At 49.5% G+C, this 20,664-nt stretch overlaps 2 protein-coding genes across 2 annotated transcripts; both read left to right on the top strand.

Annotated features, from left to right (window-relative positions):
- The first annotated feature begins 12,395 nt into the window (after nucleotides 1-12,395).
- Nucleotides 12,396-13,223, top strand: LOC147660883 (histone H1.11R-like). The gene has a single exon (XM_086951449.1). The coding sequence runs from the start codon at nucleotides 12,468-12,470 to the stop codon at nucleotides 13,179-13,181; it is 714 nt and encodes a 237-aa protein (XP_086807575.1). The 5' UTR covers nucleotides 12,396-12,467; the 3' UTR covers nucleotides 13,182-13,223.
- An 838-nt stretch (nucleotides 13,224-14,061) lies between these two features.
- LOC147660882 (histone H3) lies at nucleotides 14,062-14,529 on the top strand. Its single transcript, XM_086951452.1, has one exon. The coding sequence runs from the start codon at nucleotides 14,102-14,104 to the stop codon at nucleotides 14,510-14,512; it is 411 nt and encodes a 136-aa protein (XP_086807578.1). The 5' UTR covers nucleotides 14,062-14,101; the 3' UTR covers nucleotides 14,513-14,529.
- Nucleotides 14,530-20,664: the final 6,135 nt, after the last annotated feature.

The raw sequence follows: 20,664 nt of genomic DNA, 5'->3' as shown, positions 1-20,664 counted from the left end.
TTTACTGAAACTTGTGACATTTGGAGGTGTTAAGCTTCAAGGGGATGAAGTTGTACCTTCTACCCAGGGTTATGGAGCTCCTCGCAGGGTAAGATTTCAGATTTGACCCCTAGATGGAGGTATGAAAAGAAAGCACTTTACATACTCAGCAAAGTGTATGTAACTCCTTTGCAGTAACAGGAAAAGGCCTGCAAGGCCTTGGGCCTACTTGCAGCATCCAGGCACAAGTTTTACTGATACTTGTGACATTTGGAGGTGTTAAGCTTCAAGGGGATGAAGTTGTACCTTCTACCGAGGGTTATGGAGCTCCAGGCAGAGTAAGATTTCGGATTTCACCCCTAGCTGGAGGTGTTGAAACAAAACACTTCACACACTCAGCAAAGTGTATTAAACTCCTTTGCAGTTCCAGGAAAAGGCCTGCAAGGCCTTGTCACTACTTACAGTCTCCAGGCAACAGTTTTACTGATTCTTGTGACATTTGGAGGCGTTAACCTTCAAGGCGATGAAGTCGTACCTTCTACCCAGGGTTACGGAGCTCCGCGCAGGGTAAGATTTCAGGTATCACCCCTGCTTGGATGTGTGAATAACCAAAACATCTCAGACACCACAAACTGTATTTAACCCCTTTACAGTTACAGGGAAAAGTCTGCAAGGCCTTGGGCCTACCTCCAGCTTTCAGGCAGCAGTTTTAATGAATCTTGTGACATTTGGAGGTGTTAAGCTTCAAGGGGAGGAAGTCACACCTTCTACCCAGGCTTATGGAGCTCAGTGCAGGGTAAGTTTTCATGTTTCACCCCTGGCTGGAGGTGTTAAAGAAAAACACTTCACATGCCCAATAAAGTGTATTTGACCCCTTCACAGTATCGGGGTAGTCCTGCAAGGCCTTGGGCCTACTTCCAGCATCCAGGCACCAGTTTTACTGAGACTTGTGACATTTGGAGGTGTTGAGCTTCAAGGGGATGAAGTTGTCCCTTCTACCCAGGGTTATGGAGCTCCGCGCAGGGTAAGATTTCAGATGTCTCCTCTAGCTGGAGGTGTTGAAAGAAAACACTTCACATACTCAGCAAAGTGTGTTTAACTACTTTGCAGTTACAGGAAACGGCCTGCAAGGCCTTGGGCCTACTTACAGCATCCAGGCACCAGTTTTGATGAATCTTGTGACATTTGGAGGAGTTTAGCTTCAAGGGGATGAAGTTGTCTCTTCTACCCAGGGTGATGGAGCTCCGCGCAGGGTCAGATTTCAGGTATCCCCCCTGCCTGGATGTGTGAATAACCATCACATCTCAGACACCACAAAGTGTATTTAACCCCTCTACAGTTACAGGGAAATGTCTGCAAGGCCTTGGTCCTACCTCCAGCCTCCAAGCAGCAGTTTTACTGATACTTGTGACATTGGGAGGTGTTAAGCTTCAAGGGGATGAAGTTGTCCCTTCTACCCAGGGTTATGGAGCTCCACGCAGGGTAAGATTTCAGATGTCACCCCTAGCTAGAGGTTTGAAAACAAAGCACTTCATATACTCAGCAAAGTGTATTTAATTCCTTTGCAGTTACGACAAAAAGGCCTGCAAGGCCTTTGGCCAACCTCCAGCCTCCAGGCAGCAGTTTTACTGAAACTTGTGACATTTGGAGGTGTTAAGCTTCAACGGGATGAAGTTGTACCTTCTACCCAGGGTGATGGAGCTCCTCGCAGGGTAAGATTTCAGATTTGACCCCTAGATGGAGGTATGAAAAGAAAGCACTTTACATACTCAGCAAAGTGTATGTAACTCCTTTGCAGTAACAGGAAAAGGCCTGCAAGGCCTTGGGCCTACTTGCAGCATCCAGGCACCAGTTTTACTGATACTTGTGACATTTGGAGGTGTTAAGCTTCAAGGGGATGAAGTTGTACCTTCTACCCAGGGTTATGGAGCTCCTCGCAGGGTAAGATTTCAGTTGTCACCCCTAGATGGAGGTATGAAAACAAAGCACTTTACATACTCAGCAAAGTGTATGTAACTCCTTTGCAGTAACAGGAAAAGGCCTGCAAGGCCTTGGGCCTGCCTCCAGGCTGCAGTTTTAATGAATCCTGTGACATTTGGAGGTGTTAAGCTTCAAGGGGATCAAGTTGTACCTTCTACCCAGGGTTATGGAGCTCCGTGCAGGGTAAGATTCCAGATTACACCCCTAGCTGCACCTTTGAAAAGAAAGCACTTTACATACTCAGCAAAGTGTATTTAACTCCTTTGCAGTAACAGGAAAAGGCCTGCAAGGCCTTGGGCCTACTTGCAGCACCCAGGCACCAGTTTTACTGATACTTGTGACATTTGGAGGTGTTAAGCTTCAAGGGGATGAAGTTGTACCTCCTACCCAGGGTTATGGAACTCCGCACAGGGTACGATTCCAGATTTCACCCCTAGCTGCACGTTTGAAAGAAAGCACTTTACATACTCAGCAAAATGTATGTCACTCCTTTGCTGTAACAGGAAAAGGCCTGCAAGGCCTTTGGCCAACCTCCAGCCTCCGGGCAGCAGTTTTACTGATACTTGGGACATTTGGAAGTGTTAAGCTTCAAGGGGATGAAGTTGTCGCTTCTACCCAGGGTTATGGAGCTCCGCGCAGGGTAAGATTGCAGGTATCACCCCTGCCTAGATGTGTGAAAACCCAACTAGTCACATACACAACAGAGTGTATTTAACCCCTGAACAGTTACAGGGAAAGGTCTGCAAGGCTTTGGGCCTACCTCCAGCCTCCAGGTAGCAGTTTTAGTGAATCTTGTGACATTTGGAGGTGTTAAGCTTCAAGGGGATGAAGTTGTACCTTCTACCCAGGGTTATGCAGCTCCGGGCAGGGTAAGATTTCAGATTTCACCCCTAGATGGAGGTTTGAAAACAAACCACTTCATATACTCAGCAAAGTGTAGTTAACTCCTTTGCAGTTACAGGAAAAGGCCTGCAAGGCCTTGGGCCTACTTCCAGCATCCAGGCACCAGTTTTACTGATACTTGTGACATTTGGAGGTGTTAAGCTTCAAGGGGATGAAGTTGTACCTTCTACCCAGGGTTATGGAGCTCCAGGCAGGGTAAGATTTCAGATTTCACCCCTAGCTGGAGGTGTTGAAACAAAACACTTCACACACTCAGCAAAGTGTATTAAACTCCTTTGCAGTTCCAGGAAAAGGCCTGCAAGGCCTTGTCACTACTTACAGTCTCCAGGCAACAGTTTTACTGATTCTTGTGACATTTGGAGGTGTTAACCTTCAAGGGGATGAAGTTGTACTTTCTACCCAGGGTTACGGAGCTCCGGGACAGGGTAAGATTTCAGGTATCACCCCTGCCTGGATGTGTGAATAACCAACACATCTCAGACACCACAAACTGTATTTAACCCCTTTACAGTACAGGGAAAAGTCTGCAAGGCCTTGGGCCTACCTCCAGCCTTCAGGCAGCAGTTTTAATGAATCTTGTGACATTTGGAGGTGTTAACCTTCAAGGGGGGAAAGTCACACCTTCTACCCAGGCTTATGGAGCACAGTGCAGGGTAAGTTTTCAAGTTTCACCCATGGCTGGAGGTGTTAAATAAAAACACTTCACATGCCCAATAAAGTGTATTTGACCCCTTCACAGTATCGGGGTAGTCCTGCAAGGCCTTGGGCCTACTTCCAGCATCCAGGCACCAGTTTTACTGAGACTTGTGACATTTGGAGGTGTTGAGCTTCAAGGGGATGAAGTTGTCCCTTCTACCCAGGGTTATGGAGCTCCGCGCAGGGTAAGATCTCAGATGTCTCCCCTAGCTGGAGGTGTTGAAAGAAAACACTTCACATACTCAGCAAAGTGTGTTTAACTACTTTGCAGTTACAGGAAAAGGCCTGCAATGCCTTGGGCCTACTTACAGCATCCAGGCACCAGTTTTGATGAATCTTGTGACATTTGGAGGAGTTTAGCTTCAAGGGGATGAAGTTGTCTCTTCTACCCAGGGTGATGGAGCTCTGCGCAGGGTCAGATTTCAGGTATCCCCCCTGCCTGGATGTGTGAATAACCATGACATCTCAGACACCACAAAGTGTATTTAACCCCTCTTCAGTTACAGGGAAAGGTCTGCAAGGCCTTGGTCCTACCTCCAGCCTCCAAGCAGCAGTTTTACTGATACTTGTGACATTGGGAGGTGTTAAGCTTCAAGGGGATGAAGTTGTCCCTTCTACCCAGGGTTATGGAGCTCCGCGCAGGGTAAGATTTCAGATGTCACCCCTAGCTAGAGGTTTGAAAACAAAGCACTTCATATACTCAGCAAAGTGTATTTAATTCCTTTGCAGTTACGGCAAAAAGGCCTGCAAGGCCTTGGGCCAACGTCCAGCCTCCAGGCAGCAGTTTTACTGAAACTTGTGACATTTGGAGGTGTTAAGCTTCAAGGGGATGAAGTTGTACCTTCTACCCAGGGTTATGGAGCTCCGCGCAGGGTAAGATTTCAGATGTCTCCCCTAGCTGGAGGTGTTGAAAGAAAACACTTCACATACTCAGCAAAGTGTGTTTAACTACTTTGCAGTTACAGGAAAAGGCCTGCAAGGCCTTGGGCCTACTTACAGCATCCAGGCACCAGTTTTGATGAATCTTGTGACATTTGGAGGAGTTTAGCTTCAAGGGGATGAAGTTGTCTCTTCTATCCAGGGTGATGGAGCTCCTCGCAGGGTAAGATTTCAGATTTGACCCCTAGATGGAGGTATGAAAAGAAAGCACTTTACATACTCAGCAAAGTGTATGTAACTCCTTTGCAGTAACAGGAAAAGGCCTGCAAGGCCTTGGGCCTACTTGCAGCATCCAGGCACCAGTTTTACTGATACTTGTGACATTTGGAGCTGTTAAGCTTCAAGGGGATGAAGTTGTACCTTCTACCCAGGGTTATGGAGCTCCTCGCAGGGTAAGATTTCAGTTGTCACCCCTAGATGGAGGTATGAAAACAAAGCACTTTACATACTCAGCAAAGTGTATGTAACTCCTTTGCAGTAACAGGAAAAGGCCTGCAAGGCCTTGGGCCTACCTCCAGCCTCCAGGCAGCAGTTTTCATGAATCGTGCGACATTTGGAGGTGCTAATCTTCAAGGGGGTGAAGTTGTACCTTCTACCCAGGGTTATGGAGCTCCGCGCAGGGTAAGATTGCAGGAATCACCCCTGCCTAGATGTGTGAAAACCCACCAAATCACATACACAACAGAGTGTGTTTAACCCCTGTACAGTTACAGGAAAAGGCCTGCATGGCATTGGGCCTACTTCCAGCATCCAGGCACCAGTTTTACTGATACTTGTGATATTTGGAGGTGTTAAGCTTCAAGGGGATGAAGTTGTACCTTCTACCCAGGGTTATGGAGCTCTGCGCAGGGTAAGATTCTAGATTACACCCCTAGCTGGAGGTTTGAAAACAAAGCACTTCACATACTCAGCAAAGTGTATTTAACTCCTTTGAAGTTCCAGGAAAAGGCCTGCATGGCATTGGGCCTACTTCCAGCATCCAGGCACCAGTTTTACTGATACTTGTGATATTTGGAGGTGTTAAGCTTTAAGGGGATGAAGCTGTACCTTCTACCCAGTGTTATGGAGCTCCGCGCAGGGTCAGATTTCAGGTATCCCCCCCCTGCCTGGATGTGTGAATAACCATCACATCTCAGACACCTCAAAGTGTTTTTAACCCCTTTACAGTTGCAGGGAAAGGTCTGCAAGGCCTTGGTCCTACCTCCAGCCTCCAAGCAGCAGTGTTAATGAATCTTGCGACATTTGGAGGTGTTAAGCTTCAAGGGGATGAAGTCGCACTTTCTACCCAGGGTTATGGAGCTCAGCGCAGGGTAAGATTTGAGGCTTCATCCCAGGCTGGAGGTGTGAAAGTAGAACACTTACCATACACGACAAAGTGTATTTAACTCCTTTACAGTGTCATAGCAAGGCCTGCTAGGCCCTGGGTGTGTTTCCAGCCTCCTGGCACCAGTGACATTCGGTGGTGTTAAGCTACAAGGGATGAAGTCACACTGTCTACCCAGGGTCATGGAGCTCAGCGCAGGGTAAGATTTAAGGTTTCACCCCTGGCTGGAGGTGTTAAAGTAAAACACTTCACATGCCCAATAAAGTGTATTTCACCCCTTCACAGTATCAGGAAAGGCCTGCAAGGTCTTGGGCCTACTTCCAGCCTACAAACACCAGTTTTACTGATACCTGTGACATTTGGTGGTTTTCAACTTCAAGGGGATGAGGTCGCACCTTCTACCCAGGGTCATGGAGCTCAGCGCAGGGTAAGATTTAAAGTGTTACCCCTAGCTGGATGTTTTAAAGCAAAAAACTTCACAAGCCCAATAAAGTGTATTTCACCCCTTCACGGTATCAGGAAAGGCCTGCAAGGCCTTGTGCCTGTTTCCAGCCTCCAGGCACCTGTTTTTGTGATTCTTGAGACATTTGGAGGTGTTCGGCTTCAAGGGGATGAAGTCGCACCTTCTACCCAGGGTTATGGAGCTAAGTGCAGGGTAAGATTTCAGGTTTCACCCCAAGCTGGAGGTGTGAAAATCGAAGACTAACCATACACGTCAAAGTGTATTTCACTTCTTTACAGTATCAGGACAAGGCCTGCATGACCTTGTGCCTGTTTCCAGCCTCCAGGCACCTGTTTTTGTGATACTTGTGACATTTGGAGGTGTTCAGCTTCAAGGGGATGAAGTTACACCTTCTACCCAGGGTTATGGAGCTCCGCGCAGGGTGAGATTATAGGTTTCACCCCAGGATGGAGATGTGAAAATAAAACACTTACCATACCCAACAAAGTGGATTTCACTCCTTCACAGTATCAGGACAAGGCCTGCATGACCTTGTGCCTGTGTCCAGCCTCCAGGCACCTGTTTTTGTGATACTTGTGACATTTGGAGGTGTTCAGCTTCAAGGGGATGAAGTTACACCTTCTACCCAGGGTTATGGAGCTCCGCGCAGGGTGAGATTATAGGTTTCACCCCTGGCTGGAGGTGGTAAAGCAAAACACTTCACATGCCCAACAAAGTGTATTTCACCCCTTCACAGTACCAGGGTAGTCTTGCAAGGCCTAGGACCTACTTCCAACCTCCTGGCACCAGTTTTACTGATACCTGTGACATTTGGTGGTGTTAAACTTCAAGGGGATGAAGTCGCACCTTCTACCCAGGGGTATGGAGCTCCGCGCAGGGTAAGATTTCAGGTTTGCCCCCCTGTCTGCAGGTGTGAATAGAAAACAATTAAAATGGTCATTAAAGTGTATTACACCCCTTTACAGTATCAGGACAAGGCATGCATGGCCTTGTTCCTGTTTCCAGCCTCCAGGCACTGTTTTTGTGATCCTTGTGACATTTGGAGGTGCACAGCTTCAAGGGGATGAAGTCGCACCTTCTACCCAGGGTTATGGAGCTCCGCGCAGGGTAAGTTTTCAGGTTTCACCCCTGGCTGGAGGTGTTAAAGAAAAACACTTCACATGCCCAATAAAGTGTATTTCACCCCCTCACAGTATCAGGGTAGTCTTGCAAGGCCTAGGACCTACTTCCAGCATCCAGGCACCAGTTTTACTGATACTTGTGAGATTTGATGGTGTTAACCTTCAAGGGGATGAAGTCGTACCTTCTACCCAGGGGTATGGAGCTCCGCGCAGGGTAAGATTTCAGGTATCACCCCTGCCTAGATGTGTGAAGACCCAACACATCACATACACAACAAAGTGTATTTAACCCCTTTACGGTATCAGGAATGGTCTGCAAGGCCATGGGCCTACTTCCAGCCTCCAGGCACCAATTGTACTGATACCTGTGACATTTAGTGGTGTTAAGCTTCAAGGGGAAGAAGTCACACCTTCTATCCAGGGTTAAGGAGCTCAGCGCAGGGTAAGATTTCAGGTTATTCCCCTGGCTGGAGCTGATAAAGTACAACACTTCACATGCTCAATAAAGTGTACTTCACTCCTTTACAGTATCAGGAAAAGGCCTGCATGGCCTTGTGCCTGTTTCCAGCCTCCAGGCGCCTGTTGTTGTAAAACTTGTGACATTTGGAGGTGTTCAGCCTCAAGGGGATGTAGTTGCACCTTCTACCCAGTGTTATGGAGCTCCGCGCAAGGTAAGATTTCAGGTTTCACCCCAGGCTGGAGGTGTGAAAAAAGAACACATACCAAACACCAAACAAGTGTATTTAACTCCTTTACAGTGTCAGAGCAAGGCCTGCAAGGCACTGGGTCTGTTTCCAGCCTCCTGGCACCAGTTATACTGATACCTGGGACATTTGGTGGTGTTGAGCTACAAGGGGATGAAGTCACACTGTCTACCCAGGGTCATGGAGCTCAGCGCAGGGTAAGATTTCAGGTTTCACCCCTGTTTTGAGGTGTTAAAGCAAAGCACTTCACATGCCCAATAAAGTGTATTTCACCCCTTCACAGTGTCAGGAATGGCCTGCAAGGCCTTGGGCCTACTTCCAGCCTCCAGGCACCTGTTTTTGTGATACTTGTGACATTTGGAGGTGTTCAGCTTCAAGGGGATGAAGTTACACCTTCTACCCAGGGTTATGGAGCTCCGCGCAGGGTGAGATTATAGGTTTCACCCCTGGCTGGAGGTGGTAAAGCAAAACACTTCACATGCCCAACAAAGTGTATTTCACCCCTTCACAGTACCAGGGTAGTCTTGCAAGGCCTAGGACCTACTTCCAGCCTCCTGGCACAAGTTTTACTGATACCTGTGACATTTGGTGGTGTTAAACTTCAAGGGGATGAAGTCGCACCTTCTACCCAGGGGTATGGAGCTCCGCGCAGGGTAAGATTTCAGGTTTGCCCCCCTGTCTGCAGGTGTGAATAGAAAACAATTAAAATGGTCATTAAAGTGTATTACACCCCTTTACAGTATCAGGACAAGGCATGCATGGCCTTGTTCCTGTTTCCAGCCTCCAGGCACTGTTTTTGTGATCCTTGTGACATTTGGAGGTGCACAGCTTCAAGGGGATGAAGTCGCACCTTCTACCCAGGGTTATGGAGCTCCGCGCAGGGTAAGTTTTCAGGTTTCACCCCTGGCTGGAGGTGTTAAAGAAAAACACTTCACATGCCCAATAAAGTGTATTTCACCCCCTCACAGTATCAGGGTAGTCTTGCAAGGCCTAGGACCTACTTCCAGCATCCAGGCACCAGTTTTACTGATACTTGTGAGATTTGATGGTGTTAACCTTCAAGGGGATGAAGTCGTACCTTCTACCCAGGGGTATGGAGCTCCGCGCAGGGTAAGATTTCAGGTATCACCCCTGCCTAGATGTGTGAAGACCCAACACATCACATACACAACAAAGTGTATTTAACCCCTTTACGGTATCAGGAATGGTCTGCAAGGCCATGGGCCTACTTCCAGCCTCCAGGCACCAATTGTACTGATACCTGTGACATTTAGTGGTGTTAAGCTTCAAGGGGAAGAAGTCACACCTTCTATCCAGGGTTAAGGAGCTCAGCGCAGGGTAAGATTTCAGGTTATTCCCCTGGCTGGAGCTGATAAAGCACAACACTTCACATGCTCAATAAAGTGTACTTCACTCCTTTACAGTATCAGGAAAAGGCCTGCATGGCCTTGTGCCTGTTTCCAGCCTCCAGGCGCCTGTTGTTGTAAAACTTGTGACATTTGGAGGTGTTCAGCCTCAAGGGGATGTAGTTGCACCTTCTACCCAGTGTTATGGAGCTCCGCGCAAGGTAAGATTTCAGGTTTCACCCCAGGCTGGAGGTGTGAAAAAAGAACACATACCAAACACCAAACAAGTGTATTTAACTCCTTTACAGTGTCAGAGCAAGGCCTACAAGGCACTGGGTCTGTTTCCAGCCTCCTGGCACCAGTTATACTGATACCTGGGACATTTGGTGGTGTTGAGCTACAAGGGGATGAAGTCACACTGTCTACCCAGGGTCATGGAGCTCAGCGCAGGGTAAGATTTCAGGTTTCACCCCTGTTTTGAGGTGTTAAAGCAAAGCACTTCACATGCCCAATAAAGTGTATTTCACCCCTTCACAGTGTCAGGAATGGCCTGCAAGGCCTTGGGCCTACTTCCAGCCTCCAGGCACCAGTTTTACTGATACTTGTGACATTTGTAGGTGTTCAACTTCAAGGGGATGAAGTCGCACCTTCTACCCAGGGTTATGGAGCTCAGCGCAGGGTTAGATTTCAGGTTTCACCCCTGGCTGGAGGTGTTAAAGCAAAACACTTCACATGCCCAATAAAGTGTATTTCACCCCTTCACAGTATCAGGAAAGGCCTGCAAGGCATTGGGACTACTTCCAGCCCCCAGGCACCAGTTTTTCTGATACCTGTAACATTTGGAGATGTTAATCTTCAAAGGGATACAGTTGCTCCGTCTACCCAGGGCTATGGAACTACGCACAGGGGGAGATCGCAGGAGAAGTAAAACACTTCCCTCAAATCCAAGGGGAAAGGCAGAAATCTTACCCTATGCCGAGCTCCGTAGTTCTGGGTAGAAGGAGTGCCATTGTCCCCTTGCAGAGGGGCACATCATAATTTCACAATTATCATTAAAACGTGTGTTTGGTGGATAAAAATGTGCCCATGTCTCTGCAGGCCAAGGCCTGATATTTCAAATGGGTGCATGTACCTTTTAGGCTAGGTGAAGTGTTTTCATTTCTTCACCTCCACCCGTGAGGCAAATCTTGAATCTTACCCTGCGTGGAGCTCCAAATCCCTGGGTAGAAAGAGTGACTTAGCGCCCTTGAATCTGAAAACCTCATAATGTCACAAATATCACTAAAGCGGGTCCCTGGAGGCTAGAAATGCCCCAGTGCCCTGAAGGCTCTATTCTGATATGGTGACTGGGTTTTTTGTTCAGTTTTGGGCCATGTGAAGAATTTTATTCTTACACCTCCATCCCAGGGAAAGACGTGAAATCTTTCCATGTGCGGAGCTCCATATCTCTGGGTAGAAGGACTGACTTTGTCCCCTTTATTCGGGAAACCTCGTAGTGTCAGATATATTACTTAAAGAGGTTCCTGGAAGCTAGGGATGGGCCAGGGTACCTGAAGGCTAAGATCTGAAACTGTGAATGGTGTTCATGTACGTTTTGGACTATGTGAAGTGTTTTTTTTTGTCCCCTACCTACATATAAGGCGAAAACCTGTAATTAGCAGTAGACCTCAATCAGGCTGCCAGGCGCAGAATCTGATTTGTGGGCACAGGTCGCACTCTTGACATACCATTTGATTCAGGAGTGGTCCCCACCCCAGCCATCGAGCTCAATACAACAGTGATAGTCAAAGGCCCCACTCTGTACTGTGGGATGTAGGATGTAACAATTAGATTGCGGTACATTACATTGCTGTTTTAGGGGCTTTCCACGACTTGCACGGGAGGGCGCTCTACACTTAGGAATGGTATGATTTACTATTCCAACTCCAGCCTAAGTAAGGTAGGGAAGGTGTTGAAATAGTAAATCGCCCTATTCCTGAGTCTAGAGCGCCCTCCCGTGCAAGTCGTGGAAAAGACTTGCGTTGTAAATGCAGCAATCGAAATGTACGGCGGTGTTTTGACCGCGTTGCTATGGTCGGGTCCCGTCCAAAGATGTCACCTGAGATGTAAACCTAAGTCCAGCTGTAAAAATCAGCTCACCATAGGGCCTCCATGCAGGTACTGGGGTCACCATTTCAGGTGCATTCATACCCTCTGCTCTCACTCTGGGGGCCATTAAACATGTAGGTCTAACTCGGCCGCCTGCCTCAATTGTGTCACTGTGTGTTTATTATGTTTAGTGCGCCCCCGTCTCCTCCAGCTCGGTGCTTGGCAGTAAATGCCCTCTGCCTGCATGTGAAGCTACCAGCGCGCAGCCGCCTTGTGATGCCAGTGAATCTTGATGCCGGACCGTGCCCCGCTGCTTGTAAAAGTCCCCCGACCCGACCCCCCCCCCCCCCCCCCCCCCCCCAGCCATGGGTGCCACAGCCGAGGGTGCAGGCGCTCGGCGAGGGCCCCCCCTGGCCCCCGGGCCGGGTCTCCCTGGCGTTGTCTCTGCTCCCCGCGCACGGCCGCCGGGGCCCTGTGTTACTTCGGCCCGTTCCAGAACGCGCTCCCCTCTGACCCTGGAGCCCCATTGTGACGCCACAGGGCCCGCTGCCTGCAGGAGGCCCCTCCCGCCCGCGGGCCGCCGCTCCCGGCCTCAGAGCGCGAGGGTGCACCGGGGAAAAGGGGCCCGGAGACCGGGAATCCAGGCACGGAGGCGTCAGCCATCGGGGGAGGGCAGAGATTCACGACGGATGGCAAGCTTCTGAGGACGGGGTGGGCTGAAACGGGGGTGGGCACGGGAAGGGGCTGAAGCTGGGCTTCTTTACATGTGTTCATGTTAGCATATGTTTAACTGATTGTGCTTTAAAACTTAGATACTCCGGTGGTAGGAAACACAAAAGTCAGCTCGGAGCAGAGAGCCGAGGGCGCCTCGCACAGCCCTCTCTCCTCGGGACCAATCAGGGGCTGGCTCCTCCCTATATATGCATGGGGCTCGGGCTGGGAGGTACATTTCTTTTCTGTGACAGCGTCAGCGTCGAGACTTGTAGTGCAATGGCAGAAACCGCTCCAGCCGCCGCGGCTCCTCCCGCTGAGGTCGCCCCCAAGAAGAAGCAGAAGAAAGCAGCGGGAGCCTCCAAGGCCAAGAAGCCTTCCGGTCCCAGCGTGTCCGATCTGATATTGAAGTGCGTGACCGCCTCGGCCGAGAGGAAGGGAGTCTCCCTGGTGGCCCTGAAGAAAGCGCTGACCGCCGCCGGCTACGATGCGGACAAGAACAAGAGCCGCGTTAAGGTCTCCCTCAAGAGCCTGGTCAGCAAAGGCGCCCTAGCCCAGCTGAAGGGCACCGGGGCCTCCGGATCTTTCAAGGTGAATAAGAAGCAGCTGGAGGGCAAGAAGGCGGCCAAGAAGTCAGCCGCCAAGACCAAGAAGCCAGCGGCCAAGAAAGCTGCCCCTGCCGCCAAGAAGCCCAAAAAGGCTCCCGCGGGGGTCAAGAAGAGCCCGAAGAAGGTCAAGAAGCCAGCAGCAGCCAAGAGCCCCAAGAAGCCCAAGGCTGCCCCCGCCAAGAAGGCTGCCAAGAGCCCAGCGAAAGCCAAGGCGGCGAAGCCCAAAGTAGCCAAGAAAAGCCCTGCCAAGGTAGTCAAACCCAAGGCAGCCAAGCCCAAAGCAGCGAAGCCCAAAAAGGCAGCGCCCAAGAAGAAGTAAGGCTTGCACCGAGACACTGCAAACACAACGGCTCTTTTAAGGGCCACCACCCTGTCTAGAAGAGAGCGTGTTCATCCCCACCTTTGCACCCACCCAATGCCCCACTTCTCAAAATAAACAGCACAATACATCCACAGCGCACCTTTCCACACGCGAGTGCCGCGTGTGATCTTGGACATATACACAGCTCTTTCGGTGCTGCGTGGATTGAAATCGGTATAACATAGAAAATAAGGGGGTCTGGGAGTTATAAGACCTCCGTTTATAATACATGTGCAATAACGTGTGTGTCTCTGTGCTTTCACTGTACCCGGCCAGACTCGAAATAGTGTCGGCATAAAGCAGACGATTGTGAACTTTCAATCGAGCGCAGGTAACGGGGGAGTGTTCCAGGGTGAGCAGGGGCGGGTAAAAAGGGGGTCTGGGAGTCATAAGACCTTGGCTTGTTATTTATAAACGTGTGTGTGTTGGTGCTTTCACTGTACCCGGGCAGCCTCGATATAGTGTCTGCATAAAGCAGACGATTGTGAACTTTCAATAAGAGCGCAGGTAACGGGGGAGTGTTCCAGGGTGACCAAGGGGAGTGTGCTTATGACATCTCGAACTCCTCTCCGGGTTTACCGGGGTCGAGTCGTCCGCCTGACTACAAGTGGATGGACGGACACGGTGACAAAGGCTGGCCGAGGCGCGGGCTCCGGCTCCGGCTCCAACGTGCATCATCCAACCGGAGGGTTCTCTTTGATCCACAGCTCATTGGACAGTTAGACTGCAGCCTCCAGGTCAGTAACCAATCGTTGCACACCTCAGGCGGTCTCTTCAGCCAACCAGAGCAGCCCTCCGTCTGTGAGGCAATAAATCGGGCTCTTTCCCCGGTAGACGCCATTCTTCCTCGCTCGTCGCTGAGAGAGACCGCTCCCGCCATGGCCCGCACCAAGCAGACAGCCCGCAAGTCCACCGGCGGCAAAGCGCCCCGCAAGCAGCTGGCCACCAAGGCAGCCCGCAAGAGCGCGCCTGCCACCGGCGGAGTCAAGAAGCCTCACCGCTACCGGCCCGGCACCGTGGCTCTCCGCGAGATCCGCCGCTACCAGAAGTCCACCGAGCTCCTCATCCGCAAGCTGCCCTTCCAGCGCTTGGTGAGGGAGATCGCCCAGGACTTCAAGACCGACCTGCGCTTCCAGAGCTCCGCCGTCATGGCCCTGCAGGAGGCCAGCGAGGCCTACCTGGTCGGGCTCTTCGAGGACACCAACCTGTGCGCCATCCACGCCAAGAGGGTGACCATCATGCCCAAGGACATCCAGCTGGCCCGTCGCATCCGAGGCGAGAGGGCCTAAGGCGACCGACCCGAACCACCACCACAACGGCTCTTTTAAGGGCCACCACCCTGTCACCTACGAGCTTCTCTTATCTGCCACTTCCAGCATCCAGGCACCAGTTTTACTTATACTTGTGACATTTTGAGGTGTTAACCTTCAAGGGGATGAAGTTGTACCTTCTACCCAGGGTTACGGAGCTCCGCGCAGGGTAAAATTTCAGGTATCACCCCTGCCTGGATGTGTGAATAACCAACACATCTCAGACACCACAAATTGTATTTAACCCCTGAACAGTTACAGGGAAAGGTCTGCAAGGCTTTGGGCCTACTTCCAGCATCCAGGCACCCGTTTTACTGATACTTGTGACATTTGGAGGTGTTAAGCTTCAAGCGGATGAAGTTGTACCTTCTACCCAGGGTTATGGAGCTCCTCGCAGGGTAAGATTTCAGATTTCACCACTAGATGGAGGTATGAAAACAAAGCACTTGACATACTCAGCAAAGTGTATGTAACTCCTTTGCAGTTACAGGAAAAGGCCTGAAAGGCCTTGGGCCTACTTCCAGCATCCAGGCACCAGTTTTACTGATACTTGTGACATTTGGAGGTGTTAAGCTTCAAGGGGATGAAGTTGTACCTTCTACCCAGGGTTATGGAGCTCCGCGCAGGGTAAGATTTCAGGTATCACCCCCGCCTGGATGTGTGAATAACCAACACACCTCAGACACCACAAAGTGTATTTAACCCCTGTACAGTTACAGGGAAAGGTCTGCAAGGCCTTGGGCCTACCTCCAGCCTCCAGGCACCAGTTTTAATGAATCTTGTGACATTTGGAGGTGTTAAGCTTCAAGGGGATGACGTTGTACCTTCTACCCAGGGTTATGGAGCTCCGCGCAGGGTAAGATTTTAGGTATCACCCCTGCCTGGATGTGTGAAAACCCAACACATCTCAGACACAACAGAGTATATTAAACCCATGTACAGTTACAGGGAAAGGTCTGCAAGGCCCTGGGCCTACCTCCAGCCCCTAGGCTGCAGTTTTAATGAATCTTGTGACATTTGGAGGTGTTAAGCTTCAAGGGGATGAAGTTGTACCTTCTACCCAGAGTTATGGAGCTCCGCACAGGGTACGATTCCAGATTTCACCCCTAGCTGCACGTTCGAAAAGAAAACACTTTACATACTCAGCAAAATGTATGTAACTCCTCTGCAGTAACAGGAAAAGGCCTGCAAGGCCTTGGGCCTACTTCCAGCATTCAGGCACCAGTTTTACTGATACTTGTGACATATGGAAGTGTTAAGCTTCAAGGGGATGAAGTTGTACCTTCTACCCAGGGTTATGGAGCTCCTCGCAGGGTAAGATTTCAGATTTCACCACTAGATGGAGGTTTGAAAACAAACCACTTCATATACTCAGCAAAGTGTAGTTAACTCCTTTGCAGTGCCAGGAAAAGGCCTGCAAGGCCTTGGGCCTACTTCCAGCATCCAGGCACCCGTTTTACTGATACTTGTGACATTTGGAGGTGTTAAGCTTCAAGCGGATGAAGTTGTACCTTCTACCCAGGGTTATGGAGCTCCTCGCAGGGTAAGATTTCAGATTTCACCACTAGATGGAGGTATGAAAACAAAGCACTTGACATACTCAGCAAAGTGTATGTAACTCCTTTGCAGTTACAGGAAAAGGCCTGAAAGGCCTTGGGCCTACTTCCAGCATCCAGGCACCAGTTTTACTGATACTTGTGACATTTGGAGGTGTTAAGCTTCAAGGGGATGAAGTTGTACCTTCTACCCAGGGTTATGGAGCTCCGCGCAGGGTAAGATTTCAGGTATCACCCCCGCCTGGATGTGTGAATAACCAACACACCTCAGACACCACAAAGTGTATTTAACCCCTGTACAGTTACAGGGAAAGGTCTGCAAGGCCTTGGGCCTACCTCCAGCCTCCAGGCACCAGTTTTAATGAATCTTGTGACATTTGGAGGTGTTAAGCTTCAAGGGGATGACGTTGTACCTTCTACCCAGGGTTATGGAGCTCCGCGCAGGGTAAGATTTTAGGTATCACCCCTGCCTGGATGTGTGAAAACCCAACACATCTCAGACACAACAGAGTATATTAAACCCATGTACAGTTACAGGGAAAGGTCTGCAAGGCCTTGGGCCTACCTCCAGCCTCCAGGCACCAGTTTTAATGAATCTTGTGACATTTGGAGGTGATAAGCTTCAAGGGGATGAAGTTGTACCTTCTACCCAGAGTTATGGAGCTCCGCACAGGGTACGATTCCAGATTTCACCCCTAGCTGCACGTTCGAAAAGAAAACACTTTACATACTCAGCAAAATGTGTGTAACTCCTCTGCAGTAACAGGAAAAGGCCTGCAAGGCCTTGGGCCTACTTCCAGCATTCAGGCACCAGTTTTACTGATACTTGTGACATATGGAAGTGTTAATCTTCAAGGGGATGAAGTTGTAGCTTCTACCCGGGGTTATGGAGCTCCTCGCAGGGTCACATTGCAGGTATCACCCCAGCCTAGATGTGTGAAAACCCAACTAGTCACATACACAACAGAGTGTATTTAACCCCTGTACAGTTACAGGGAAAGGTCTGCAAGGCCTCGGGCCTTCTTCCAGCATCTAGGCACAAGTTTTACTGATACTTGTGACATTTGGAGGTGTTAACCTTCAAGGGGATGAAGTTGTACCTTCTACCCAGGGTTACGGAGCTCCGCGCAGGGTAGGATTTCAGGTATCACCCCTGCCTGGATGTGTGAATAACCAACACATCTCAGACACCACAAAGTGTATTTAACCCCATTACAGTTACAGGGAAAGGTCTGCAAGGCCTTGGGCCTACCTCCAGCCTCCAGGCAGCAGTTTTAATGAATCTTGTGACATTTGGAGGTGTTGAGCTTCAAGGGGATGAAGTTGTACCTTCTACCTAGTTTTATGGAGCTCTGCGCAGGGTAAGATTTCAGGTATCACCCCTGCCTGGATGTGTGAATAACCAACACTTCTCAGACACCACAAACTGTATTTAACCCCTTTACAGTTACAGGGAAAAGTCTGCAAGGCCTTGGGCCTACCTCCAGCCTCCAGGCAGCAGTTTTAATGAATCTTGTGACATTTGGAGGTGTTAAGCTTCAAGGGGATGACAGTGTACCTTCTACCCAGGGTTATGGAGCTCCGCACTGGGTAAGATTTCAGATTTCACCCCTAGATGGAGGTATGAAAAGTAAGCACTTTACATACTCAGCAAAGTGTATTTAATTCCTTTGCAGTAACAGGAAAAGGCCTGCAAGGCATTGGGCCTACTTGCAGCATCCAGTCACCAGTTTTAGTGATACTTGTGACATTTGGAGGTGTTAAGCTTCAAGGGGATGAAGTTGTACCTCCTACCCAGGGTTATGGAGCTCCGCACAGGGTACGATTCCAGATTTCACCCCTAGCTGCACGTTTGAAAAGAAAGCACTTTACATACTCAGCAAAATGTATGTCACTCCTTTGCTGTAACAGGAAAAGGCCTGCAAGGCCTTGGGCCTACTTCCAGCATTCAGGCACCAGTTTTACTGATACTTGTGACATTTGGAAGTGTTAAGCTTCAAGGGGATTAAGTTGTAGCTTCTACCCAGGGTTATGGAGCTCCGCGCAGGGTACGATCGCAGGTATCACCCCTGCCTAGATGGGTGAAAACCCAAATAGTCACATACACAACAGAGTGTATTTAACCCCTGTACAGTTACAGGGAAAGGTCTGCAAGGCCTTGGGCCTACCCCCAGCCTCCAGGCAGCAGTTTTAGTGAATCCTGTGACATTTGGAGGTGTTAAGCTTCAAGGGGATGAAGTTGTACCTTCTACCCAGGGTTATGGAGCTCCGCGCAGGGTAAGATTTCAGATTTCACCCCTAGATGGAGGTTTGAAAACAAACCACTTCATATACTCTGCAAAGTGTAGTTAACTCCTTTGCAGTGCCAGGAAAAGGCCTGCAAGGCCTTGGGCCTACTTCCAGCATCCAGGCACCAGTTTTACTGATACTTGTGACATTTTGAGGTGTTAACCTTCAAGGGGATGAAGTTGTCTCTTCTACCCAGGGTGATGGAGCTCCGCGCAGGGTCAGATTTCAGGTATCCCCCCCTGCCTGGATGTGTGAATAACCATCACATCTCAGACACCACAAAGTGTATTTAACCCCTCTACAGTTACAGGGAAAGGCCTGCAAGGCCTTGGTCCTACCTCCAGCCTCCAAGCAGCAGTTTTACTGATACTTGTGACATTGGGAGGTGTTAAGCTTCAAGGGGATGAAGTTGTCCCTTCTACCCAGGGTTATGGAGCTCCGCGCATTGTAAGATTTCAGATGTCACCCCTAGCTAGAGGTTTGAAAACAAAGCACTTCATATACTCAGCAAAGTGTATTTAATTCCTTTGCAGTTACGGCAAAAAGGCCTGCAAGGCCTTGGGCCAACCTCCAGCCTCCAGGCAGCAGTTTTACTGAAACTTGTGACATTTGGAGGTGTTAAGCTTCAAGGGGATGAAGTTGTACCTTCTACCCAGGGTTATGGAGCTCCTCGCAGGGTAAGATTTCAGATTTGACCCCTAGATGGAGGTATGAAAAGAAAGCACTTTACATACTCAGCAAAGTGTATGTAACTCCTTTGCAGTAACAGGAAAAGGCCTGCAAGGCCTTGGGCCTACTTGCAGCATCCAGGCACAAGTTTTACTGATACTTGTGACATTTGGAGGTGTTAAGCTTCAAGGGGATGAAGTTGTACCTTCTACCGAGGGTTATGGAGCTCCAGGCAGAGTAAGATTTCGGATTTCACCCCTAGCTGGAGGTGTTGAAACAAAACACTTCACACACTCAGCAAAGTGTATTAAACTCCTTTGCAGTTCCAGGAAAAGGCCTGCAAGGCCTTGTCACTACTTACAGTCTCCAGGCAACAGTTTTACTGATTCTTGTGACATTTGGAGGCGTTAACCTTCAAGGCGATGAAGTCGTACCTTCTACCCAGGGTTACGGAGCTCCGCGCAGGGTAAGATTTCAGGTATCACCCCTGCTTGGATGTGTGAATAACCAAAACATCTCAGACACCACAAACTGTATTTAACCCCTTTACAGTTACAGGGAAAAGTCTGCAAGGCCTTGGGCCTACCTCCAGCTTTCAGGCAGCAGTTTTAATGAATCTTGTGACATTTGGAGGTGTTAAGCTTCAAGGGGAGGAAGTCACACCTTCTACCCAGGCTTATGGAGCTCAGTGCAGGGTAAGTTTTCATGTTTCACCCCTGGCTGGAGGTGTTAAAGAAAAACACTTCACATGCCCAATAAAGTGTATTTGACCCCTTCACAGTATCGGGGTAGTCCTGCAAGGCCTTGGGCCTACTTCCAGCATCCAGGCACCAGTTTTACTGAGACTTGTGACATTTGGAGGTGTTGAGCTTCAAGGGGATGAAGTTGTCCCTTCTACCCAGGGTTATGGAGCTCCGCGCAGGGTAAGATTTCAGATGTCTCCTCTAGCTGGAGGTGTTGAAAGAAAACACTTCACATACTCAGCAAAGTGTGTTTAACTACTTTGCAGTTACAGGAAACGGCCTGCAAGGCCTTGGGCCTACTTACAGCATCCAGGCACCAGTTTTGATGAATCTTGTGACATTTGGAGGAGTTTAGCTTCAAGGGGATGAAGTTGTCTCTTCTACCCAGGGTGATGGAGCTCCGCGCAGGGTCAGATTTCAGGTATCCCCCCTGCCTGGATGTGTGAATAACCATCACATCTCAGACACCACAAAGTGTATTTAACCCCTCTACAGTTACAGGGAAATGTCTGCAAGGCCTTGGTCCTACCTCCAGCCTCCAAGCAGCAGTTTTACTGATACTTGTGACATTGGGAGGTGTTAAGCTTCAAGGGGATGAAGTTGTCCCTTCTACCCAGGGTTATGGAGCTCCACGCAGGGTAAGATTTCAGATGTCACCCCTAGCTAGAGGTTTGAAAACAAAGCACTTCATATACTCAGCAAAGTGTATTTAATTCCTTTGCAGTTACGACAAAAAGGCCTGCAAGGCCTTTGGCCAACCTCCAGCCTCCAGGCAGCAGTTTTACTGAAACTTGTGACATTTGGAGGTGTTAAGCTTCAACGGGATGAAGTTGTACCTTCTACCCAGGGTGATGGAGCTCCTCGCAGGGTAAGA

Source organism: Lissotriton vulgaris, unplaced genomic scaffold, assembly GCF_964263255.1.
Source record: "Lissotriton vulgaris unplaced genomic scaffold, aLisVul1.2 SCAFFOLD_11251, whole genome shotgun sequence".
Lineage (NCBI taxonomy): Eukaryota > Metazoa > Chordata > Amphibia > Caudata > Salamandridae > Lissotriton > Lissotriton vulgaris.
The sequence above is the reverse complement of the archived record's forward strand: the minus strand, read 5'-3'. Positions and strand labels throughout refer to the sequence as shown.